The following is a 27,146-nucleotide window of genomic DNA, read 5'->3' on the forward strand; positions in this document are numbered from 1 at the left end:
TTCTAAAATACAAAAAGTTGTGAAATTTGATTTGGATGAGAGAGAGTAGACAAATATGGTCCTAATGCACATAGCCCAGTTGAAGGAAAAATAATATGAACACCTGTTACTAGGTCACATGGCACGGATAGACAGTCATGTCATGTCTGCCACTTGGCTTATATCGATTGTAAGACACCATTGATGGTAGATTTCAGTAATATTAAAATGTGGAGGAAATGTGCATGTTAGAATTGTTGAAACGCAGCAGTAGAGTAAAACAGTAGTGCATGTAAATTATTTTTAAGAAACAGATTTGCATTTTCAGGGATTAGTGCATGATCAAAGCATTTTACAGACACTGTGCACTGGGGAAAAATTGAGAGTAATAGGAAATTTTGGAGACAGAATCTTGAGAATTTCCAGTATTTAATGATTGTTTTAAGAAGAGAAGAGAAATTTAAATTTTGAATTTGTTTTTTAAACAAATGACAACCCAGGTGCCTAGACACCTAGAAAATAGAGCTAGTTCAGTTTCATAAATGAACTCATTTTTCTCACAACTGTTAACTTGGTTCTTTGCAGTTGGCATAATTAAGTATGTCTATACCATAATTGTGAAAGTGACATAATTTTAATGTCATAATTGTGGAATTGTGACATAATTTTAAGATGTCAGAAATTATGCAAAGCAATTGGCAGTGTATCAGAAGATTGGACTAATACAATTTATATACAAAAGTAGTACTGCCTGTGGAATTCTTGACAAATTGAAATTTTTAAAAAATTATAATTGGTAATATTATAAATTTCCTAATATTTCGACAAGTAAAAGTGAGAGAAAAACTAAAATAATGAACATTATGTATATATATAAGAAGATTCTAAAAGGTGTAGAGAAGGTGGCAGAGCAGCTAGGGATCTCAGGACCAAAAGAACAGCATGATGGTGTGTTTTCTGGGTTATCTTTCAGCCTCATATATCCCATACTTGGTGTTAAAGAAGCTAGTAACACAGAAGTGCCAATGATACAGACAAACAGCCCCAACAAAAGCCTAATCTTTCTAGGCAAAGGACTTTAAATACATACAATTTTGGTCATACATTGACCAAAACCTTGTAGAAAATAATGACTCTACTTCAGCCAAATACCTCAGGAAAAACCTTAGTTCCACCCCTACTCATACTAACAAAGGCCAACTAAGGAGCCTAAATTTCCTCCCTCTCTAGGCACCCAACACCCTCACTGAAGTGGTGTCAGATTAGGTGGAGTATAGAACAGGGACTTTCATCTCTATTGGGTGGCAGTAACCCCCACATCCATCCCACTTGCAGTGTCAGTGGATAACACTTTGGAAGCACGAACTTTCACCCCACCCAGCAGTAAAGAGGAGCCCCTATCCCTCCCTGCTGGGGTGGCCTCAGAGAAGGCCTAGTAGAAGTATTTTCACCACCACCTAGCAGTAAAGAGGCCACTACCACCACCCCTTCCTCACCCCCAGCTTCCAGGTAGTGTCTGTGGAGGCCTAGTGGGGAGTCAGAAACCCCATCCCACCCAGAAATAACAAGGAGGTGTTCCCATCTCTGATGTCATTGGAGGCCGAGTGGGGAATGCGGACATCTACCCCTATCTGGGATTAATGAGGCAGCGCCTCCCCATTTTCTGCTGGAGAAGAGTCAAACAAAGCAGATAACATAGAAGCTTTAAATAAGATCCAGAGTCTCATAACATGATATCCAATATGTCTGTGTTTCACTTGAAAATCATTTGCCATAACAACAACCAAGAAGATCTCAAATTGAATGAAAAATGATAATCAACAGGTGCTGTTTTGGTTTGCTAAAGCTGCTGGGATGCAATATATCAGAAATGGGTTGGCTTTTACAATGGAGTTTTTAGTAGCTTAGAGATCTACAGTTCTAAGGCCATGAACATGTCCAAATTGAGGCATCAACAGGACAATACCTTCTCTGAAGAAAGGCTGTTGGCATCTGGGACACCTTTGTCACATGGGAAAACACATGGCTGGCATCTGCTGGTCCTTCTCTCCTGGGTTTCATTGCTTTCAGCTTCTGGCTTCAGTGGCTTCCTCTCTCAGCTTCTGTGGATGTGTCCTTGTCTCTCAGCTTCTCTGGGGCTTCTTTGAGCTGTAGGCTTTTTCTGTGTGTCTTGTATCCTCTCATAAGGGACTCCAGTAAGGGGATTAAAACCCACCCTGACTGAGGTGGGTCACATCTCAATTGAAATAACCTAATCAAAAGGCCCCACCCACAATAGGCCTGCACCCACAGGAATGGATTAAATAACAGCTTCAAACTACCAAGATGCCAACACCCAGATGACAAGATTTAGAATTATTTGAGGAAGATTATAAAGCAGTCATCTTAAAAATGCTCCAACAGGCAATTATGAACATGCTCAAAACAAGTGAAAAAATAGTCTGAAAAGAAATATAAGACAGGAAGAATAACCAAATGAAAATTTGAGGACTGAAAAATATAACTGAAATAAAAAATTCAGTGTCTTGTCTAGTTACCTCACATGAGAATGATAGAAGAATCAGTGAACTGAAAGTTAGAACAATAGAAATTACTAAATCTGAACAACAGAGAAAATAAACTAAGCTAAAATGAACAGAACCTCAGGGACCTGTAGATACGTATGACAGAAAATCTAGCATTTGTGCAATCAGAATCCTGGAAGAAGAGGAGAAAAAGGGCATGGCTAAAAAACAAAAGATGGCTGAATACTTCCCAAATTTGGCAAAAAGCTTAGCAAACTCCAGACATAGTAAACCAAAGCAGTCCACACCAAGTGTGTCGTAATCACACGTCTGAAAATTAAAGACAAAAAAAAAAAAAAAAATCTTGAAAACATTGAGAGAGAAACTACACCATAGGGAAAAATAATTCAAATGATAGTAGTCTTCTTGTCAGAAACCATGGATGCCAGGAGGAAGTGGCATATTTTTCAAGTGCTGAAAGAAAAGTATTGTCAGAAAATGTCCTTCATGAATGAAGGAGAGATAAAGATACCCTCAGATAAAAGAAAACTAAGAGAATTTGGGCCACCAGATATGCCCTAAAATAATATATAAAGAAAGTTCTTTAAACAGAAAGGAAATAGTAAAAAATGACACCTTGAAAAATCAGGAAGAAAGAAAACATGGTAAGAAACAATATAGGGAAATAGACTCCTTCATCTTCCAAGTTTTCTAAATTAGATAGTTGAAACAAAAATTATATGATTGATTTTAACTATATGTAGAGGAAATATTTAAGACCACAATATTATAAATGAGGAAAAGTAAAGGGAGGTAAGGTTTCTGTACTTAACTTGGACTGGTAAAATGACAACACCATAGATTGTGAAAGATATGTATGTATAATGTAATACCTTGAGCAACCACTAAGAAACTATGCAAAGAGTTAAACTTAAAAACTATTGATAAATCAAAATGGAATTCTTTAAAATGTTCAGGTAACCCTTTGGAAGGCAAGAAAAGGAAAACAGAAACAAAAATGGAGAAAACAACAGAAAACAAAAAATAAAATGTTATATTAAAGCTCTAGCATATCTATAATTACATTAAATGTTGTAAATGGCCAAAACACACCAATTAAAAGACAGCAATCAGCAGAGTAGATTTTGCCAACACCCGAATAGTTGCAGTCCATAAGAAACTCACTTCAAATATCATAATATAGACTGGTTCAAAGTAAAAAGATTGAAAAAGAAGACACAAACATTAATCAAAAGAAAACAGGAGTGGCTGTATTAATATCATATGATGTAGACTTCAGAGCAAAGAAACTAACAGAAATAGACAATATGTAATGACAAAAAGGTTAGTTCACCAAGAAGACATAACAATCCTAAATGTGTTGTTGTAGTTTGCTAATGCTGCCGGAATGCAAAACACCAGAAATGGATTGGCTTTTATAAAAGGGGGTTTATTCGGTTATGCAATTTCAGTCTTAAGGCCATAAAGTGTCCAAGGTAACACACCAGCAATCGGGTACCTTCACTGGAGGATGGCCAATGGTGTCTGGAAAACCTCTGTTAGCTGGGAAGGCACATGACTGGCGTCTTCTCCAAAGTTCTGGTTCCAAAATGGCTTTCTCCCAGGATGTTCCTCTCAAGGCTGCAGTTCCTCAAAAATGTCACTCTCAGTTGCACTTGAGGTATTTGTCCTCTCTCATCGTCTCCGCAGCAAGAGTCTGCTTTCAATGGCCATTTTCAAACTGTCTCTCATCTGCAGCTCCTGTGCTTTCTTCAAAGCATCCCTCTTGGCTGTAGCTCCTCTTCAAAACATCACTCACAGCTGCACTGAGTTCCCTCTGCCTGTCAGCTCATTTATAGAGCTCCACGGATCAAGGCCCACCCTGAATGGGTGGGGCCACGCCTCCATGGAAATATCTAATCGGAGTTATCACCTACAGTTGGGTGGGTCGCATCTCCAAAGAAACACTCAAAGAACTCTAATCAAAACTGATAATGTCTGCCCACACAAGATTACATCAAAGATAATGGCATTTAGGGGACATAATACATTCAAACTGGCACATGTGTATACACCAAAAACAGAACTGCAAAATAAGCGAAACGAAATCTGATAGAATTGAAAGGAGAAAAATGCACAATTATGTTTGCAGACTTTAACACCCCTCTTTGAACAATTGATAGTACAGCTAAACAGAAAATCAGCAAGGATGTAGACTCAACAACATCATCAACCAATAAGATCTATTTGACATTTATAGAACACACTACCCAACAACAGCAGATTTATTCAAGAACATTTACTAGGTGTGCTGATTTGAACCTATTATGTACCCCAGAAAAGCCATGTCCTTTTCATCCAGATTTGTTGGGGGCAGACCTGTTGTGGGTGTGATCTTTTGATTAGGTTGTTTTCATGGAGATATGACCCCTCCCATTCAAGGTGGGTCTTAATCCTTTACAGGAATCCTGTAAGCACGCTCACAGAGAGAGAGAGCTCAGAGAAGCTAAGAGAGACAGAAGCCCAGAGACATTTTGGAGACAGCCATTGAAACCAGAACCAGGAGAGAAGCTGTGTAATCAGAGTTGCCCCCAGGAGAAGCTAAGACAGAAGCCCAGAGACATTTTGGAGAAAGCCATGGAAACCAGAAGCTGAACCCTGGAGAGTTCCAGCAGACTGTGGCCTTGCGCCTTCCCATGTGACAGAAGAACCCCAGATGCTATTTGCAATAGCATCATTCTGTTGATGCCTTAACTGGGACATTTTCATGGCCTTAGAACTGTAAATTTGTGAACTAATAAACCCCCAATGTAAAAGTCTGTTTCTGGTATATTGCATTCCGGCAGCTTTAGCAAACTGAAACACCAGAATAGACTATATCTGGGCCATAAAAACAGACCTTAAAAATTTAAGAGAATCAAAATCATATAGAATGCATTCTTTGAGCAAAGTGAAATGAAACTAGAGTTCAATAATAGCAATACAAGAGGAAAATCTCAAACACTTTGGAAACTAAACAATACACTTCTAAATATGGGTCAAAGAGGAAAGCCAAGAAATTTTTTAAATACGTTAAACTGAATAAAGGTGAAATTACAACATATCAAAATTTGTGAGACATAGCTAAAGCATCACTGAGAGGAGAATTTCTAATGCATACATTTGAAAACAAAATCTCAAATCAATAATTAAGCTCCCACACCAAGAACCTAGAAAAAGAAGAGCAAAATAAACCCAAAGCAGGCAGAAGGAATGAGATAATAAAGAGCAGAAATCAATAAAACTGAAAAAAAAAAAAAGAAAATCAGTAAAACAAAGAACTGATTCTTTGAGAAGATAAATAAAATTGACAAATCTCTATGAAGACTGACAAAGGAAGATATAGTTTGGTTTAGTATTTGGAAATCAGTGTAATTTACCATATTAACAAGCTAAAGAAGAACTGTCATATGATCATATTAATCGATACAGAAGAAGCATTTGACAAAATTCACCCATTCATGATATTTTAACAAAACTTGCAGAAAAATAGGAATAGAGGAAAACATCCTCAACTTGATAGAAGAGCATCAACAAAAAAACTTATCAATAACATTATACTTAATGGTGAGACTGATGCCTTCCTCCAACGATCAGGAACAAGGCAAAGATGTCTGCTCTTACCACTCTTATTCAACATAGGGCAGGAAGTTCTGGACTGTAATAAAGCAAGAAAAGGAAACAAAAGGAAAAGGACAAAATAAAATTCCCTATTTGCGATGACATGATTGTCTGTATAGAAAATAGCACAAAATCTCTAAACAGACTGCTAGAACTATTTAGTAAGGTTACAGGATACAATATAAAAGTCCAAAAATACATTGTCTTTCTGTATACTAGCAATGACATGGACATTGAAATTAAAAATACAATACTATTTAGTGTTGCTCAAAAATGAAATATTCAGGTGTAAATTTAACAAAATGTGTAGAATTTGTATGATGAAAACTACAAAATGCTGGTGAAAGATATTAAAGACCAAAATAAATGGAGAGTCTTGCCATGTTTATGGTTGGAAGACTCAATACAGTGAAGATGTCACTTTTCCCAAAATTGATATATATAGTTTTGATGCAATTTCCATCAAAATCCCAGCAAGACTTTTTGTTGATACAGACAAGATTACTTTGAAATTAATATGGAAAGGGAAAGGATTGAAAAATGTTTGAAAAAGAATAAAGTGGGAAGAAACAGTCTACCTGTTTTAAAGAATCATTATAAAGCTACAGTAATCAAGACTGTGTTGTTTTGCAGAAAGAGAGAAATACAGATCAATGGAACAGAATAGAGAACCCAGAAATATACTCACACATATATGCCAAACTGAATTTTTAACAAAGATGCAAAAGTAATTCAATGGAAGAAGGATAGGCTCTTCAACAATTGGTGCTGAAGCATTAACACAACCATAGGTTAAGAAAATAAAAATAGAAAAGAAAATCTACCTAAGTCTACATCTTATACAAAAATTAATTCAAAATGGATCACAGATTTAAATTTAAACTGTAAAAGTAGAAACTTTAAAAAAATATATAAAATCTTTTAGAGTAGATCGGAGTTCTTAGTCTTGATACCAAAAGTCCATAAAAGGGAGGGTAAAGATAAATTAAACTTTGTATTAGTCAGGGTTCTCTAGGGAAATAGAACCAACAGGAGATACCTATAAATATTATTAGATTTTTATAAAAATTGCCTCATGCAGCTGTGGGGATGGGCAAGTCCAAATTCCATAAGGCAGGCAGCAAGCTGGGAACTTCGATGAAAGCTTTCTATGAATTCCCCAGAGGAAGCTGGCTGGCTGAAGTAAGAGATGAAAATTCCCTCCTCTGACTGCTGAAAATCAGATGAAAATTCCCTCCTCTGACTGCTGAAAATCATCACTTCTCTTTTTATGGCCTTCAACTGACGGGATGAGAATTCTCTCATTGTTGAAGGCAGTCTCCTCGGTTGATTGTAGATGTCATCAGCCATAGATGGAACCAACTTACTGATAATTTAAGTCCACAAAATATCCTCACAGTGAACAGTTGAGCCAGTGCTAGTTTGACCAAACAGGTGGACATCGTAACCTAGCCAAGTTGATGTATGAGCTTAACCATCACAGACTTCATCAAAATAACAAGCTTTTGCTCTGTGAAAGGCCCTGTTAAATTAAAAGACTAACTTCAGAGTGGGAAAAAACACCTGCAAACCACGTATCTGATGAGGGACTTGTACCTGGAATAAAAAAAAGGACCCTCAAAACTCAACAGTAAAAATGCAAACAATTCAGTGAACAGATATTTCATGAAAGAGGATAATATATATGGCAAATAAGCACATAAAAAGATGTTTAACATTATTAGTCATTAGGGAAATGCAAATTAAAACCACAATGAGATATTGCTATATACCTATCAGAATGGCTAAAATTAAAAAAAAAAAGGCAACTCCAAATGCTGTTGAGGATGCAAAAAAGCTGCTTCACTCATACATTGTTGGTGGGAATGATATAACAACTCTGGAAAATCAGTTTGGTAGTTTCTTAAAAACCTAAACATGCCATTACCATGCTATTCAACAGTTGTACTTTTGGGCATTTATCCCAGAGAAATGAAAACTTAGGTCCACACAAAAACCTCTACATGGATATTTATAGGTTCTTTATTTGTAATAGCTCCAAACTGGAAACAACCTAAATGTCCTTCAACAAGAGAAGGGTTGTTGATGTCATCAGCCATAGATGCAACCAACTTACTGATAATTAAAGTCCACAAAATATCCTCACAGTAAACAGTAGAGCCAGTGCTTGTTTGACCAAACAGGTGGACACTGTAACCTAGCCAAGTTGACACATGAGCATGAAGTGCCCAATTAAACTTGTGGTACATCCATACCTTGGAATAGTATCTAGCAATAAAAAGGAATGACGTATTGGTACATGCAACAAACTGGTTGAATCCATGGTGAATTACGGTAAGTGAAAAAAGTCTGCCCCAAAAGGTTACACACTGTATTATTCCATTTATATAACGTTCTTGAAATAACAAATTTAGAGAAATGGGAACATGTTAGTGGTAATCCAGAGGTTGAGGCGGTGGGGTGGCAGAAAATGAAAATGGGTAGAAAGGGGAAGGTGAGGGAACCTTAGATCCTAGTTGTAATATTACCATAGTTTGTAAAATATTACCATTGGGGAAACTGAATAAAGGGCACATGGGATCTCTATGGTATTTCTCACACTGCATGTAGATGTGCAGTTATTTCAAAATAAAGATTTTAATTAAAAAATAAACTTTTAAAAAAATTTTAATGGGAGAGATTTTGCAGGAATTCAGTGACACTTTTAAAATAAATCTTTGTTTTCTAGAGAGTGATAAAATGGTATCTCAATGCTGTTTCCTTTAACTAGCAAGTGTAAACGAAACAGAATTGAATATTAATTTAAATACTTTGTAAAGAAATTTGCAGAGCCGTTATGAATACTTATGATGATCTATGTATATGATATTCTAAGACTGTATCTATTTCAGATAGCTGTCATCCCCACAGATCCCTGAATCCTCTAAATGCTGGTGTTTTCACAAATAGCTACTGACTGAAGCAAATAAACTTTATAAAGTGTATATAACAAAACTATACTTAAGGAACATAAATATACATAATAAAAATATACTAAATCATATAAAATTGAAAATTTAAGCCTGAAGAAACTTATATAAGAAGTCTTTTGAATATCAATCAATATAACATGTATACTTTTCTACATGAACATCTTTTAAATACTCACCTGACTAGCTGCGAGGCAAAGTTGATTGAATGATAGAAGGTAATGAGGTAAATAGTGTTAGTTTGCAGATCATACCTTGTCCCAAAATAGAATTGAAGAACTAAGGGAGTAATTTCAGGTTCTTATTGTTGTTGATATTGTTATTACAGATTTTTAGTTATTTTACCTGTACCTAAAGGACTTTGAAGTGCCCAATTAAAATATTATTTCTGGTGTTGAAATGAATGCAAGATACAGAATTTATAGCAGTAACATTATGGAGATATAATTCACATGCCATAAAATTCACCCAGTTAAAGTTTACACAGTTCAGTAGTTTTTAGTACATTCACAGAGTTATACAATCATCACCACTGTCATTCCATAACATTGCCATCATCCCAAAAAGAAATCTTGTACGCATTAGCAGCCACTTCCCATTTCCCCTTTCCTCCAGTCCCTGCTAACCACTAATCTAATCTACATTGGGTTTCTATATTTTCCTATTCTGGACATTTCATGTAAATGGAATCATACAGTATATTATGGTCTTTTGTGTCTGACTTCTTTCACTTAGCGTAATGTTTTCAAGGTTCATCTGTGTTACAGCATGTATCAGTACTTCATTTTTTTAAATTGCCAAATAATATTCCATTTATTACACATTTTAACTGTTCATCATTTGATAGGCATTTAGAGAAAGTGTACTTTTATTGAGACTTTGCAAAAGAATTTTCTTTTTTTTATAGCAGACATGATAATCATCACTTATATTTTACTCCCAATATAATAGTAAACATTGCTTGTAATTGGAAATTTGGTATCATTTAGCAGGTGAGAACAAATATCAGATAACTTAACTCTGTACCTTCCAGATGATTTTTAAAAATTCTTCTTAAAGTGAAGCCTGAGGCAGAAGAAGCTGTAATTACTGTTAAATTTTCATTTTCGTGTTTGTATCTGAGCAGCTCATAAAATTTTCATAACAAGGTTTAGGAAATATTTCTCTCCATTTTCTTTGTTAATGCCTATATATTCTTCAGGACTACTTGTTCTCAGAGCATCCTCTCCTGGCCTCACTAAATCAGTTTTTCCTATTATTCAGTCCCAGATACCACTTAATTCTCTGTTGTAGGACTAATTACAGTTTTACATTAATGTGATTAGTCAGTTATTGTGTAGCTCTCGCTAGACTGTCAGCTCTTTGAAGGGAAGGACAATGTTTATTTTTGCTTACCATTATATTTCTGGCATGTAACTTAGTGGTAGGTACACAGGCACCCCATAAATACTTGTTGAATCAATGAACACATTAGAAATAAAGAAGAAGAATATAAATAAGCAGTTCACAAAAGGAAAAATTTAAATTCCAATAAACATCCAATATTTTCAGCTTCATGTGTAATCAGGAAATACAAATTAAAACCATAAGATATTTTATCCCCATCATGTTGGGAAAACTTTAAAGATTGATAATATGAAGTGCTGGCAAGGAATTTAAATATCCATTAAGAAGGTTAGTATTAAATGAAAGTGTGACTCCAGCCATACTGTGGGATATTTTTCAACTGTTAGAAGGAAAATGTTGCCTTCTAGTCCTTTTAGAATAATTCCCTTTATTTTTGTTTCACAAAAAGAACTCTAAAAGTGAATCTAGATATGTATGTTCATATAAATTCAAAGCAGGGATACTAGAAAGATATTTGCCATACTGTTCATAATGGTTACTTCTGAGAAGGAAAATGGTAGTATAAGGAAAGGTATAAAGGGGCTCTTTTTTTGTTTTTAATTATGTGGACTTGTGTAAATTTTTATTCCTTTATAATGAGAATATCTTTATGTGGTCTGTAAAAAAATTAAGAATAAGAATTAAATTGGTTACGGACATTTAGAAAAAGCATTCTTTGTATATGGAAAAGCAAAACCAGAGAAGCCTAAAGAACATGGTATAATCTGGAACTAGAAGCATTTCTGTAATTCTGGAGCCTAAAGTGTGATAGAGGGAATGAGGCTGAAAAAAAAAGAAGGCAAAGCCAGATCATTGAGGGCCATAATACCTCTTCTCTTAGCATGATAGAGCTGTCAAAAGATTTTTAAGTTGGGAATTGACTCTGGCCATTTTAAATAGATGACTGGCAGATGTGCAGTTGATACAAACAGAGTTTATTTTATATCTACATTCCTTTGACAGGTTTGCCTATAGATACTTCCGGAGAACTTTGTTTTAAATGCATAAAATAAAATGCAAAATACAAAGGAAACCAATTATATTGGAATTCACTTATGAAAATATTAGGGGGAAGATGTTTATGGTAGTTACTTATGTGCTTCTTTACTAATACATTAAATAAAAAGACCTAGTGGCAGATTTAATAACTACTTTAATTTCAAAATCATGATGAACATAAACAATATTTTTAGATATCTGCATCAGATGAGTTTTTCATGGACCCTCAGGTGAAGAATTATTGCTTATGGATGAGTCTGGGAGCAAGAAGATTAGTTAGGAAACCAGTCCATATGGAGATGATGAAAAATCTTAGAGGAAGCAGTGTGAAATGATCCTCATGAATGATTTTCTAATTATTATTTAGAATTAACATTTTTGCATTAGTAAAGCAGTATGTCTATATTATAGAAAAATTAGGAAATTTAAATTTTAAAAAGAGAAGAAAATCCACTGTAAGTAGTTTTTAAAATGTAAGGAATACATATTCTATCCTTGTTTTACTTCTGCTCTTAGATGGGACCTTTCCCCATTAGTTAAGCATTTAGCCTTATTTCAATATTATCTTTGCTTAACTGTCTTCTTTTGATTTTGCAGGTTTTTGATTGGTCAGGGAGCTCACGTAGGAGCTGTCAACAGTGAAGGAGACACACCTTTAGATATTGCTGAGGAGGAGGCAATGGAAGAGCTACTTCAAAATGAAGTTAATCGGCAAGGTAATGTAAAAGCAACCTAAATGGAAAAAAAAGGATTTAAAATATAATACTTGTCTTTTTAAGTAAAAATACTTGTTGATGTTGAAGGCAGTCATAATTTGAGTTGGAAAAAAAGGCAGCTTATCCAAACAGTATGTATCATATGATTCCATTTGAAAAGGTATATGATTCTCAACTCTCTTATCTTTTTAATATTTTTAAAGTTGAAAGGAATATCATAAACAGCAGGATCAGGCATAAAATTATATGGTAATAAGAGCTTTGAAGAGAAATAAAGCAGGCAGAGGAGATGAGAAATGCCCAGAGTGGATGTTTCATGGTGTAAATTTAAATAGGGCTACTGTTGTAGTTTGCTAATGCTGTTGGAATGAAAAACACCAGAAATGGATTGGCTTTTACAAAAGAGGGTTTATTTGGTTACACAGTTACAGTCTTAAGGCCATAAAGTGTCCAAGGTAAGTCATCAGCAATCAGGTACCTTCGCTGGAAGATGGCCAATGGCATCCAGAAAACCTCTGTTAGCTGGGAAGGCACGTGGCTGGCATCTTCTCTGAGTTTTGGTTTCAAAATGGCTTTCTTCCAGGATGTTCCTCTCTAGGCTGCAGTTCCTCAAAAATGTCACTCTTATTTGCACTTGGGGTATTTGTCCTCTCTTAGCTTCTCTGAAGCAAGAGTCTGCTTTCAATGGCCGTCTTCAAACTGTCTCTCATCTGCAGCTCCTGTGCTTTCTTCAAAGTGTCCCTCTTGGCTGTAGCTCCTCTTCAAAATGTCACTCTCAGCTGCACTCAGTTCCTTCCGTTTATCAGCTCATTTATATGGCTCCACTGATCAAGGCTCACCCTGAATGGGTGGGGCCACGCCTCCATGGAAATATCTCATCAGTTATCACCTACAGTTCGGTGGGGCGCATTTCCATGCAAACAACCTAATCCAAATGTTCCAACTTAATCCCCACTAATATGTCTGCCCCACAAGATTGCATCAAAGAATATGGCTTTTTCTGGGGGACATAATACATTCAAACCAGCACAGCTACCAGTTAAAGCCTCGCTGATGAGACATTTAAGCTGAGAGGTAAATGAGGTGAAGGAATGAGACATGTGGCTCTGGGGAAACAGCATTCTAGGTAGAGGGATGGCGGTGCCTGGTATGTTCAGAGAAGCAGCAAGTTGATTGAAGCAGATGGAACAAAGAGGCTGGAAAGACAAAAGAGGTCACAGACGTAGTAGGGGCCACGTCATGTAAGACCTTGGGGACCACTGGAAGATGGAGTCAGCATTTGAACCCTGGCTCTGTGGCCCTAGAGCCCACAGGCGGAACCACTATATGCTGTATCACTTAAACAGCTGGGGCATGGGTAAATCATTTGCTTCCTTTCAAACCTGTATTTCTCAGCTAATAACTGTGGGTAGTACGTGCCTATTTATAAGGCTCTTGTGAAGGATGGTAAGGTATATCGCAGTGGATTGTGAACTATAGTTGTATTACTTAGTTTTTCTTGCATTTGTGGAGGTTGGGCTAGAGGATTGCTAAGATTCTCTCATTTTATAAAAGAACTGGGATTATTTACACTTATATATAAACGGTCACAATATATTATACATTGTCTTTATTTTCCTTTTGTTAAGTCTGTGTTTTTAATACTTTGTCTATAATTTTAAAGGAATGTTTATAACATAGCCAATTCATTTCTCGATAATGTCTACTTTGAAATTTTCTGCTGCATAAATTATTACCTTGCTGGTTTTTAATACCCATGTTACTCAGAGGATTTCAACTTGTTAAATACAGTTTCAGTACAGCAAACACTTTCCTCCTAATTAAGTTTTCTCTTATCAGTGTGTTGAATACCTGTGATTAATTATGTCATGTTCCTTGAAGTTGTGTTTATGTTTAAGTAATAGATAGTAAATATTAGTATTGCTTTTTGTGACTTTATCTCTATATTTCTCAAGGGCATTGCATGTTATTTGGAAAAAGTTAATCTGTAAGAATGCCATATAAAAATCATAGAGGGCACTAATGCCTACAAAGTAGCCTCTTCATTCATTCATTGAATTTTATTTTTTATTGACCATATATTTGATCATTAACTAGTAATACTGAAGTAAATTGCCTTTGGAAGTAGTGATGATTGAAAAGTGCCTAAAAGAATTTCTGGTTTGTATTTTAATGCAATTTTCTTTATTTAGCTAGGGACCAAATCAACTTTTATGTCTGTTAGCTGACCAAATTCCAGTTTTATTTCATTTTTTTTCTTGCCTAAGAAATTTGGCTACATTTCATTCTAATACTCATTGCTTTTAAATGAGTAAATGGCCGATTTTAAACAACAGATGCTAAATAGTTGGAACTTTATTATACATAATTTAGTTTAGTATCTATTATTTTCATTGTTTAAAAACCTTTCAATTATAGTAAGTTGATTAAGGACCAGTTAAATGCATTATAAGATTTTATTTCAATTAGATAATAGAGCATAAAAGAGAACCAAAATAATAGACCTTTATAACTTGTAATGATATTTTAACACCTTAATAGTTACTCCTGATCTAAGTGCATTTATTAATTCATTTAATCCTCACAACAACCCTATGGAGTAGGTACTGTTATTCCCATCTCGAAAATGAAGCAGTTGAAGCACAGATTAAGTTTCTTGTCCAAGGTAATATAGCTACTAAGCAGTGGATTGGGGATTCAGACCTAACCTGTCTAGGTTCAGTATCTGTGTTCTTAACTCATTCTACTAATATCTAACTAAGTTATGGCTTTCTCAAGGTTACTATGTAGTTAAGCACTGCACTGGAATTAGAAAGCAGGTATCCTGATATATAGTACAATGACCTTTTTTTTTTTTTTTTTAATTTAATGAACTAAGCCTGGTCTGTAAATACTGGTCAGTAATATTTAAATATTTTTTTTTTAAGAGAGAGGAATTTTCGTTTCAAACTTAATTTTCTTAAATGTTAGAAATTTCCCTTTGCATATACTTTAAATTTGGGGTTTTTTGTTATTGTTAAATTATATATGAGCACAGTTTGGAGGCAGAAAAGGGTAATTGCTTTGTAATTAGATAAAGATAGCATGAAATAGGATAAATCCAGAAGTAGAAAGTAGCTATTTTTTATTTCAAGTTCAGAGGAAATTTGGATTAATAAAAGACAATAAAAATCAGAATATATAAGATGGTAGAGGCAATAGTGATGGGGTAAAAAAAAGATAACAAGTATAAAATATATAATCGTGTTAATAATAAAGCATACCAAAATAAATTAGATCGGTCTGAGACAAATCATTTAGTTAAAAGGTTATTCTTAATGTATTATAATTATAACTTTATAATTTCCTTTATGAATAACATTAGAAGGCATCTTAAATAAGGTGGGCTGATTATGTTATTTATTACCTATTTTATTTTCTGTAAGGAGGGAATTTTTTTATATGTAAAATTGCTTTATTATAAAAGTGGCATTTTATTTTTATAAAAATTATAATAGGTTGTGCTCATTACACATATTTAGTATATGTTATTGTGTTCTTATAAAGTCTATTTGGAAAATCTTACTACAATGAGATTTATTTCTTTCAATGTGGTAATGAGAGTATAATCTGTACTTAACTAATCTTGGGGTTTTAAAAATAGTTTTGAATTACGGGCTACCTTTTTCAATTGAGTATTGAACAGTTTATTTGTGTCTTGAAGAATAAATGGTAATTTGTTAAGCAAGCAAGATGAAGACATGATCCATGTAGGATAATAGCTTGCACAAGGACACAGAAGCATAGTGCAGTTGGATACCTAAGTAGAGATCTGGAGGGTTAGAACACTGAATAATAGCAGAGGAAAAAGTCTAGAGATTAGGTTAAAAATGCATTGACTACAACCCAGAACCCATGAATCTCGAAGACAGTTGTATAAAAATGTAGCTTATGAGGGGTGATAGTGGGATTGGGAAAGCCATAAGGACCAAACTCCACTTTGTCTAGTTTATGGATGGATGTGTAGAAAAGTAGGGGAAGGAAACAGACAGACAAAGGTACCCAGTGTTCTTTTTTATTTCAATTGCTCTTTTTCACTCTAATTATTATTCTTGTTATTTTTGTGTGTGTGCTAATGAAGGTGTCAGGGATTGATTTAGGTGATGAATGTACAACTATGTAATGGTACTGTAAACAATCGAAAGTACAATTTGTTTTGTATGACTGCGTGGTATGTGAATATATCTCAATAAAATGATGATAAAAAAAAAAAGACCCATTATAAGTCAATAATAAGAAGACAACCCAATTTAAAACTGGGCAAGAGATTTGACTAGGCATTTCACAAAGGAAAATATACAAATGGCTGACAGGCACATGAAATGGTACTCAAGAGCATTAGTCATTAGAGAAATATAAATTAAAACCACAGAGGATACCATTTCATACACACTAAAATGGCTATAATCAAAAAGTCAAACAATAACAAATGTTGTTGAGGATGTGGAGAAAATGAAACCCTAATACATTGCTTGTGGGTATATAAAATGGTACAGCCAGTTTGGAAAATAGATTGTCAGTTTCTTAAAAAGTTACACATAAATTTACCATACAATCCAGTAATTCTACTTTTAGGTTTCTACTCAAGAGAAATGGAAACACATGTCCATGCAAAAACTTGCATGAGAATATTTTCAGCAGCATTATTCATAATAGTCCAAAAAGTGGAAACAACACAAATGTCCAGCAACTGGTGAATGAATAAATTATGGTAATTGTATAATTGTGCAATAAAAAGGAGCAAAATACCAACATACTATGTCATGAATGAACCTGAAAAACATTATGCTAAGTGGAAGAAGCCAGACACAAAAGACCATGTATTATATGATCCCATTTCTATGAAATTGTGGAAGAGTCAGATCTAATAAAGACAGAAAATAGATTAGTGGTTGCCAGGGGCAAGGATGGGAAGGATGATTAACTATAAACTGGCATAAGGAATTTTATTGAGGTGATGGAATGATTCTAAAACTGGATTATGGTGATGTTTGCACAACTCAGTAAACCGAATTGTACACTTAAACTGAGAGACTTTTATGATATGCAAATTATACCTCAGTTAAGTTATTAAAAAGTTTGGTTACCTGTTTGCAATCAGTTCATTGCTTTTGTAGGAATTACACTACTGCTTTGAAATCCTTTTCAACTAAATATATTACATAGCTGGAAAAACTCTGGTGTGTTGAGTAAATAGAATGTAATAATTTCAAACAGTCTTTATCTTATATAAGTTTCCTTCTCCATAATGGCCTTCTCCTAAATGGGCCAAGGATTTAAATAGAGATTTCTCCAAAGATGATAGATATGGCTTTGGGCTTTTTCCAAAAAAAAAAAAGAAAAAGAAAAAGAAAGTTCCTGTAAAACTTTTCTGCATTATAATGTAATAAAGTCCTGCTGACTTAAAAAAAAAAAAAAAAAAAAAAAAATGCATTGAGATGGTACTGTGAACAATCAAATGTACGATTTGTTTTGTATGACTGCGTGGTATGTGAATATATCTCAATAAAGTGAATAATTAAAAAAAAAAAGTAAACTACGCAAATGATACTGTGTATTTTCTATGGGTTCAAACACGTGTATGTAAAAGAATAATAATAAAAAAAAAGTCTGGCAAAAAAAAATGCATTGAGAACAAATTATAGAATGCTTTTTCTGCTACAATAAGGAGCTTAACCTTTGTCTTATAAGAGGTGAGTAGCCACTGACAAATTTTATGTAGAAAATTTGATGATCACATTTTTTATAAAGAAAACCCAGTAGTAATAGTAGTGGTACAGGATATGAATTGGAAGGAACTGATGCTGGTTGAGTTAAGGGGTCAGTAGTAGAAGTAGTCAGTATGAGATATAAGACATGAATCAGGATGGTGACTGAGGTCATCTAGAAGACAGTCTAGAAGTGGCAACTCAAAATTCAATAACTAAATTGCATGTGTAGGGAGCAAAGTGGGTAAGGTAAAGGGAGGAGTTAAGGATAGCTAACTCCCAGGCTGCTGAGTGAGTGGTGTACCATTAACTGATACAGGAAATTCAAGACAGGCAGCAAGCAGATTGGCTGGGGAAATTGAGTTAAAATTTTAGTATTGAGTTTGAGGTACCCATCGCATGTTATTTTATTATATTATTTCCCTTAATTTGACCTCTTTTCTCTTCCCCAGGCTCAGATTTCCAACTGGTTACTTGATATCTCCAACTAGATGTCTACTGGGCACCTCAGACTTGTCATTTCTGAAACTGATCTTCCCCATCTCAGTTAATGACAGTTTAATTTTTCCATTTGCTCAGGCTAAAATCCTTTAATTCATCCTTGATAACTCTTTTTCTTCTGTGCCCCCCCCCATATTCAAACAACCAGCAAATTCTGTTGGTGTGACTTGAAAAATCCAGAATCCAACCACTTTACTACCTGCTCTGCTACCACCCTAGTTCAAATTACCATCATTTCTTGTCTAGATTATTGCAATAGCCTGCAAATTGATATCTCTATTTCTACTCTTATCAGCTTAAATGTTCCTCTTAAGTAGATTGTGTCACCTGCTAAAAGTCTTTACCACTCTACAGACAATCTGGCCTTCTTGTAAACATAGAAGGAATATGCCAACCAGGCTCCTGCCTCAGAAGCTACTAGCACTTCCCCCTCTGCCCAGAATGTTCTCCCAGATAAAAGTATGGCTCTTACTCACTTCCTTTATTTCTCTGTTGTAGTATTATCTTATAAAAGAGGCTGTTCTTTACTGAATTAATAAAGTAACAGCTCCCTCTCATTACTCTGTCCCTTTAGCCTGCTTTGTTTTTCTTCACAGAAATGTGCCCATCTTCTGCCATATAAGAAATATACTTCTGTACTCATAGCACTTAATAAAATACCTGACACATAGTAGGAACTCAATATATATTAGATGGTTGGATGAATGAAAGAATGAGTGGAAAAATCTATTGAGCAGACAGCTAGATGTATAGATCTTGATTTTTTAGGAGAAAGGTTTGGCTAACATATAAAACTTACATATAGATTTAGTTGTTTTTATTCATTTGTTAATTCATCATTCATTTAATAAACATTTACTTACCCCCCTTCTACTTTGTGTTAGGTACTCTGCCAAACAGGGAGATATATGATAAAAAGGTAATATCCTATCTTTAATAAGCTCAAGCTTTCCTGGGTAAGATAGATTGTAAATGCATTCTGGTATATGCCATTTATTGCATAGCCAGCAGTTGAAGCCATAAGACAACAAGAGATCATTCAGCAGGAATTGTATTAACTTTTAACTTTTTCCCCAAGATGTTGAGCTCTTTGAAGGTAGGAACTGGATTATCCTGTTTCCTTTTGTATTCCTCCCACTGTTAATCACCTCAACCAAGCACAGTACTTAATAAAATGCTTTTAAATGACTGAATATCTGTAATAACTATTATTAAAATTATAAAATCAACACAAATAGTAAGAAGAATGTACTGTGTTAGAAAAGGAAATGGAGCTTTATAGAGTTAAGATTTGTTTTAAGATCTGATAAATTTTAGATGTAGATGGCACCTCCAAGTAGAAGTAGTCAATAAACATTTGCACATAAGACTAGAGTTCAGAGAACTGGTCAAAGCAGTAGATAGAAAGTTGAGACTTATTCATATATGATTGATTAAAAAGGAAAAAAAAAAGTGTGTACCAAAGGATATACCTTGGGAAATGTTCAAATTTTAAGAAATAAAAAGGGTGATAAGGTAGAAAGAAAGCCAAAATGACGTTGAGGGGCAAAAACTAATTAGTAGATAAGTATAATATAAAATACCACAATATTCTTTCTTTAATCAACCAACTTGTGAGCAGCTCATTTTTCAAAAATGCATTTTCATTTAAATTTGAAATATTTTAGATAATTTTATTTCACTGCATAGCAAGAAACATTTTCTATAAAGAAAAAATAAACACAATTATTTTTATTTTATCAGGGGTTGATATAGAAGCAGCTCGAAAGGAAGAAGAACGGATAATGCTTAGAGATGCAAGACAGTGGCTAAACAGTGGTCATATAAATGATGTCCGGCATGCAAAATCTGGTGGTACAGCACTTCATGTAGCAGCTGCAAAAGGCTATACGGAAGTTTTAAAGTAAGTTGGTTTTTTTGTTGTTGTTGTTTTACATAGTCATCCTTCTACTCTGATTTTTCTTCACTTCATTGTTGCTTTTCTTAAGATACTTGCAAACATTATTTTGGAACAACATGTATAAGAGGGTTATTTAATGCCTGTTTTCAGGGAAAAAAGGGAAAACTAAATTGAATTTTATTCCTTCTGTTTCTAAAGTTCTTTTTTTCACTCTTGAATTTTGATTATTCTGTTTCTTCCAGTTGCAGTTTTTAAAAAGTTAAATTTAAGTGTCAGTCAACCACTAAATATTACCACTGAGACTAAGAACAATATAAACATATATAAACATATCATCAAATTCTGAGAGTTTGATTCCTACTGAATATTTAATTTGTTTATATGTAATTTATCTAAAATAGTTTTCTTTCTGTCACACAAACACTGTAAACCAGAGTACTGTTAGTATATTAAACAGCAAGCCAAAAGCAACCTGGACTTGATCAGCAAATTTCCTTGAAACAAAGCTCCTTAATGTCACAATGTATATTTTTTTATTTTGTATTTACTTACGCAATGCAAAGTGTCTGTGTTTGCAGCTATGTGAAAAAAAATATTTCAGTGCATAACTTTTGTTATAGCATGTGAAAGTAAATAAGACTGCCCTTCAGTAATATCTACAGAACCTTTCTTGCATTTCTTTCACTTGGGCTTCTAGTATCAACCTGTTCTTGTTATCCCCCAACCTCAGTAAAAACAGTAAAGAAATTTAAGTGGGTCAACTATTCCCAAGTTTCCTCCTCTTTTCTAGCTCTACTCTTAACTTCAGTAAAGTAAGTCTTCTCCTGGAATAGAATCATTGCCTTTTAGTTTCCTGTCCCCCATCTGTTTCCCTCTTATCTAAAACTTTTCAGAACCCATTAATGGGTTGTGAGATGTGAATGCTGGCAAGTTGCCACCAGCCTTAAAGAAGGAAAGAAAGAAAATGTCAAAGCATGTTAAAGGGTGTTACATATAGCAAAGGTAAGTATTGTGTCTGAAAACTTTGGTTTCTATATACATATATATGAATACTGAATTGCACTGTAAAATTGGTTTCTAGACTTCCAAGCAGTCTTTATAATTAGGTTATCCAGGCTCTTAAAACCCTTCATTAAGGTTCTCAGTGGTTCAGGATAAATTTTAAACTCCTAAACTTCGTATATAAGACCCTTTGTTATCTGGCTTCTGTCTGCTCTTTTAAGCTAAACAGCCATAATTGCTCCTCAGGCATGCATTATTCTAGCTGTAGATATCTGCTTGAAGTTCTGTCATGATGTCTTAATGCAAGCTCTTCTCTCCGTCTAGATGCCTTTATCCAACATCTCTTCAACTGGCAAAGTCTTTTCAATTCTTTGACTCAGTTCAAGGCTCTTAATGTGAAAAAAAAAAGTTCAGCCTCATTCATAATAAGTGCAAATAAAGCTATAATGAATTACTGTTTTAGTTTCTTAGGCTACCCATGCAAATACTGTGAAATGATTTGGCTTAAACAATGGGAATTTATTCACTCATGGTTTGAAGGTTGGGAAAGTGTCCAAATCAAGACGATGCTTTCTCCCAGAAGACCGTGGCGTTCTGGGGTTGGGTGCCAGTGATCCTTGGTTCTTCTGTCACGTGGCAAGGCACAGGGCAGCATCTCCTGGTTTCTTCCTCATCCTTCTCTTTGGATTCCATTTCAGCTTTTTGCTTTCTGTGGCACACACGCACCCTCTCTCGCGCACGCGTGCTCTCTCTCTCTCTCTCTTCCTCCCTCTCTCTGTCTCTCTCTCTTTTTGTCTTTCAATATGAATTTCATTCTCTTATAAAGGACTCCAATAATAGGATCAAGACCCATCCTGATTGAGGGAGAACATACCTAAACTGAAGTAAACTCATCAGAAAGTCATATTTTTGATGTTAATACCCACAGGGAATGGGTTAAATTTAAGAACATTTTTTCTGGGGTACATACAGTTTCAGACCACCATTGTTACCATTTTTTATCTATTCCTATTAAGATCAAAACATTTGATACACTGTTCTGGAAGGGTGTGGGAGAAAGACACTGTTCTTATATTACTGGTGGAAATACAAATGACAATTAAGCACAGCAATTCTACCTCTAGGATTTTTTTTTTTTTTTAACAGATGTTCTCACTCACTTAGGAAGTAAGGTATGGGCAAGCAGCACTGTTTATAATAGAAGAATGGTTGAATAAATTATGGTACATAATTTCACTGTAATACTCTTCAGCATTTTTTAAAAGAAGGAAGAATTTCCTTATATATTGATACAGAAGGAGTGCGAAGATGTATTAAGTGTCAAAACCAAGGACAGAAGTGTGCTTTACTTGCATTTATGACAAAATACAGAAAACTGCATTTGCTATTCTGTGCAGCAAAATCTCTATAAGGGTACAGTTAAAACTAATATGGTTATCTGCCAAATGGGGAAACTGGTTAGCTAAAGTTCAGCAACGGAAGGGTGACTTGAATAAATTATTTAAAATATATATATATATATATATATATATAAAATGAAAAAATACAAAGAAGAGATATAGTTAAAATGTTATCTTTCTGCTGCCTCCCCCCCCCCCCGCCCCACCATAAACCTCTTCAATTTGATTCTGATGCTTTTGAGCTCTGTACTCCCATTGCATTTTGTGCATCCCTGTCACAGAACCTGTCAGTGAGGAGTGATTGTTGTGGTACTTGACTTTTGTTTTCCATTAAGAAGCTCCATAAATATAAGTACTGTGTCTTATTTTTTAAAGTATCTTTGAAGGGCCTGGCATATACAGAGAGCCAGGTGTTTGGTGGCAAGGCATGACACTACCTTCCTGACTCTCTCTTCCCTCTCCACACAGATTTCCAAATAGTTATAATCTTATGTTGCTCAGGATATTTAACATTATTATAGTTCAAATTGCCTAATGAAGGATTTTTATTTTTATTTATCTTATATTCCATTATAAATTCTCTTAATAAAGTTTCTGATAAATGTGTGTGTTAACTGGAGATGTTTCTTTAACTTACACCTCTGGACTTGTATCTCTTAACCTTTTCTTTTTATCAGTGGCCCTTAAATGTTGATTGGGCTGCAGACAAGTGACAGGAAGGTGATACAAGAATCATATTGGGGACTTATGAAAACATAGATTGTCAGGGCCCATCTCCTAATTCGCTGATCAATTCAGTAGGACTGGGTTGGAGCTGGGGAATCTGTATTTTTAACAAACTCTTCAGATTGTTCTGTTTTAGAGCCGAGATCAGAAAGCTGCTTTAGAATTTGTTAGGAAATAGGGGATCAGTTCTTGAAACAAATAAATGAAGGGTTATACATTAGTTATCACTACCACCTCCTGTAGGTAAAAAGAAGCCCTTCTCAAGCTCAACATCTTGGAAAGTAAGGTAAAGGTCAACTGGATTCACGAGTTGTAAAGTACTTAGTGTTCACCTGTGTGTGTGGGGCTGTGCTCTGTGCAATTTATGGATCCGTTTTTGCTCTCTGTGAGCTTAATTTTCTAAATAAAATAAAAATTGATGCCAGCATACAATTAGAAGGGCATACTAACCTAAGTTGTGCAACTCTTTGCCTTGTATTAAGTATTCCTGTTTTCTAGCTTTGTTGATTGGAATATCTGCTTTCTACTGCTGCGGAAAAGTAGACTTGATCTCTTGGAATATTTGTTTTGCATTGTTTTGTTTCTTACAGATTTGTCCTTTTCTTTTGAAAATCTCCTATGGTAGACCATAGAAGTTCATGAAAGCTGTCACAAACCAGTTCCTGAAGTGCAAGGCAACAACAGCAGCAACAAAACACTAAAAAATAAGCTTGTTTGATCCCAGGACATTTTTAGAACACATTTAACCTGAGATGATGTATCAAAAAGGACATCTGAAGATAGTTCCTACAATAAATCAGTTTTACACACAAATTGATGCAGTAGTTTTTGGTCTCACATTGAAAAATTATAGGCTTTCCCTGTGAAAATTTTAATTGTAAGTCATACTAACAAAAATTAGTGTCGTATCAAGCCATAAGACTGATATTCATTAGGAATTAATTTAATTAAAACTGAACACATTATTATACAGCAAGTAGAGAACTTCTTTGCCATTTTTTTCTGAGAATTACTTTTTATTTGCACTAGTTTGTTTGTAGAGGGGAGATGGGATTTGAACTTAGAAATGAAATATATTGCAAATTTTGATTAGCTTGCATGGTATAAAGCTATTGGTCATGTTTGCTCATTTCAAGATTTTAATTATGTATCTAATTCATTATAATTTCTTTAGACTTTTAATACAGGCAGGCTATGATGTTAATATTAAAGATTATGATGGCTGGACACCTCTTCATGCTGCAGCTCATTGGGGAAAAGAAGAAGCATGTCGAATTTTAGTGGACAATCTTTGTGATATGGAGATGGTCAACAAAGTGGTAGGCCTTTTAAACATATTTATTTCAACTTTTAGAAATATAGTTTTTGTCTCAAAAATATTAAAACAATATAAATTATGTATTGTATTTATGTGTTATCAACTGTACAAAGACATTGTCAACCATTAATTGATTTTTATTAATTAATGGTTAAGTCTTTTTCAGTTATCATGTGAAGGTAATTTCTGGCCTTGTTCTGAAAAGAAAGAAGTAGTACTTCTTCAGTAATCATATTATCATACCTACAGAGTAGATTTTGATACTTCCATTGATATTATAGTCTTAAGAATTCATAAATAAAGAAAATTTTGTATTTCTGTGTGAATTTTTTCTACCATCACTTTATATGTGAGTTGGAACACATACAGAAGGTTGGGTCCAGTTCTCTTAGCTGAGAGGCTTTGTTATATTGCTTATAGTAGTGTCTGAAGTGGCATGGATAGTGGAGTCTTGTAGCAAGTGAGGGTAATAGAACTCATAGTTTTATGCCAGATAAGACCACAGAGACTTGACATTTAGTCTAATAATTTTGCAGATGAGAAAAAGTTTAGTGAGGTAAGTGATCTACTTATTATTACCTAATTAGGTAGAGAGAGGGAGGGGAGTGAATGTCGTACAAGTGTTTTTCAGAAAGTCATGAAAAGATTGAGGGTGGAATCTTTGAGGGTAGATTTTTCTCTTCTGTTGCCTTTCAAATACCATCAGTCAGTCATCAGTATCACCAGTATTCCTACTTGTCCTTTCCCACTCGACGTTGGTAGATAAGAATTTAAGCAATCTTTATTGGCGAGTTCAAAACATGTTTCCTCGAGTGATCTTAATTACCATTAAGTTAGAATTTCCCTTGTATTTTACAGTTCATAGAAAGATGTAGTAGACTACTTAGCATAGATTCCTAAAATAATCTCATCTTCAGTTAAATGGAGTGATCTAATTCTATTGTGTCCATTATAATGAGGTGGTATGTGGATGCTGGTTGCTCTGGTAAATGCAGTTTGTAATTTGAGAGCTGCAAAGGGAAGAGAGTAAATACGACATGGCATATGCCCAAGATTTGCCCATGAATAAGTCGTTGAAGGTTGAGGGTAGTAGTGCAGTTCATGTCTTAGTTGCTCATATGAAGAGATAAAGAAGCCCTCTGACCTCCTTTGCTATTTCTGGAGTAGAATCCTAAATATATATTTCATTAACAGATTAATAAATGTATTTTATATAAGAAATATGCAAGTAAGAAAATCGGAAGTGGTGAAAGTCTTCAGGAAAGTTAGGGTAAAAAATTTTTGAGAATGATCCATCTGTAAGTGTAGTTTTGCACATAATATATATACATACACATACATATATACACATGCAAAAACACTTCAGTCTAAATTTTTAGTCAAAACTTTCAACATCTGCTTTTTCTATTTTTTATTCTAACAGTTTCTGTTTTGTAATCAATTAGCATTAGAAGAAAAATAAATGTTGATACTATCTAATTTTGAGTAAAAGTCTAGCTTATTTTAGCTTTACAATTCCTATTTCCTCTCCTTCCATGTAGAAATTCCCCCTGCTTTGGGGATTTTTCTGAAGAAATTCTGGATATATGAGTTATCTCCTGTTACCACCTGATCTCTGAGTCTGCATTCCTTTCGCCTGTCAGTAGACCAGTATTTAAAGTGTCCCCTAAAGGCCACTTGTCCACTCACCTGGGCAGTGCTGATAATTTGTTCAGTCAGGGCTAGTGGCCCCAGATAAGGGCCAAAAAGGAGAAAAGCTTATTAATTGAAAGGTTTTTCAAAAAAAAAGTTACATCATCTCCTAGTTTAAACATGGAAAATTAAATATGCTGAATCAGTATGCTAGTAAAAATATATATATTATGTATGAGAAAAAAAATTTTTTTTGTCTAATTTCTATGCCATACAGTTAGACATAATTCTGCTCTGGAAGAAAGAATACATAGAAATTATTTTGCTTTATACCGTTTTGTTTTTACATTACTGTGATATCAGTTCCTTGTGTTACCCTAAACTTTGTTTATTAAACCAAATATTATTTTTCCCCTCATTCCATCATTTCAGTGGATCTTTATATAGTCTTAAAATAATTGTGCCTCATATTCCTTACAACTTTTTACTTTTCAACTTTTTTTTCACATGTTTTGTCTAATGCTATTCTTTTAGCAATCCTAGGAAGTTGTTGTCTGAGTTTTTCAGATTGGAGAACATGATCAGAAAAGTTGAGTAATTTTTCTAAGGTCCTACTAATTGTGTTCTTTTTATTCTGCTAAATTCTTCTGCGACTTTTTCTTAGTTTTAGTTTCCTGATGTGCTTTATTTTTCAGATACTAACTCAA

At 34.4% G+C, this 27,146-nt stretch overlaps 1 protein-coding gene across 2 annotated transcripts in view; it reads left to right on the plus strand.

The window, feature by feature from the left end:
* The window catches only part of PPP1R12A (protein phosphatase 1 regulatory subunit 12A), a 176,872-nt gene that overhangs the window by 91,229 nt on the left and 58,497 nt on the right, over positions 1-27,146 (plus strand). For both annotated transcript variants that reach the window (XM_037846697.1, XM_037846698.1), the window contains exons 3-5: positions 12,095-12,213; positions 20,205-20,364; positions 24,664-24,808. In XM_037846697.1, the coding sequence (XP_037702625.1) occupies positions 12,095-12,213; positions 20,205-20,364; positions 24,664-24,808 (424 nt within the window). The remainder of the gene's footprint in view (positions 1-12,094; positions 12,214-20,204; positions 20,365-24,663; positions 24,809-27,146) is intronic.

This window comes from Choloepus didactylus, chromosome 8, assembly GCF_015220235.1.
Source record: "Choloepus didactylus isolate mChoDid1 chromosome 8, mChoDid1.pri, whole genome shotgun sequence".
Classification (NCBI taxonomy): domain Eukaryota; kingdom Metazoa; phylum Chordata; class Mammalia; order Pilosa; family Megalonychidae; genus Choloepus; species Choloepus didactylus.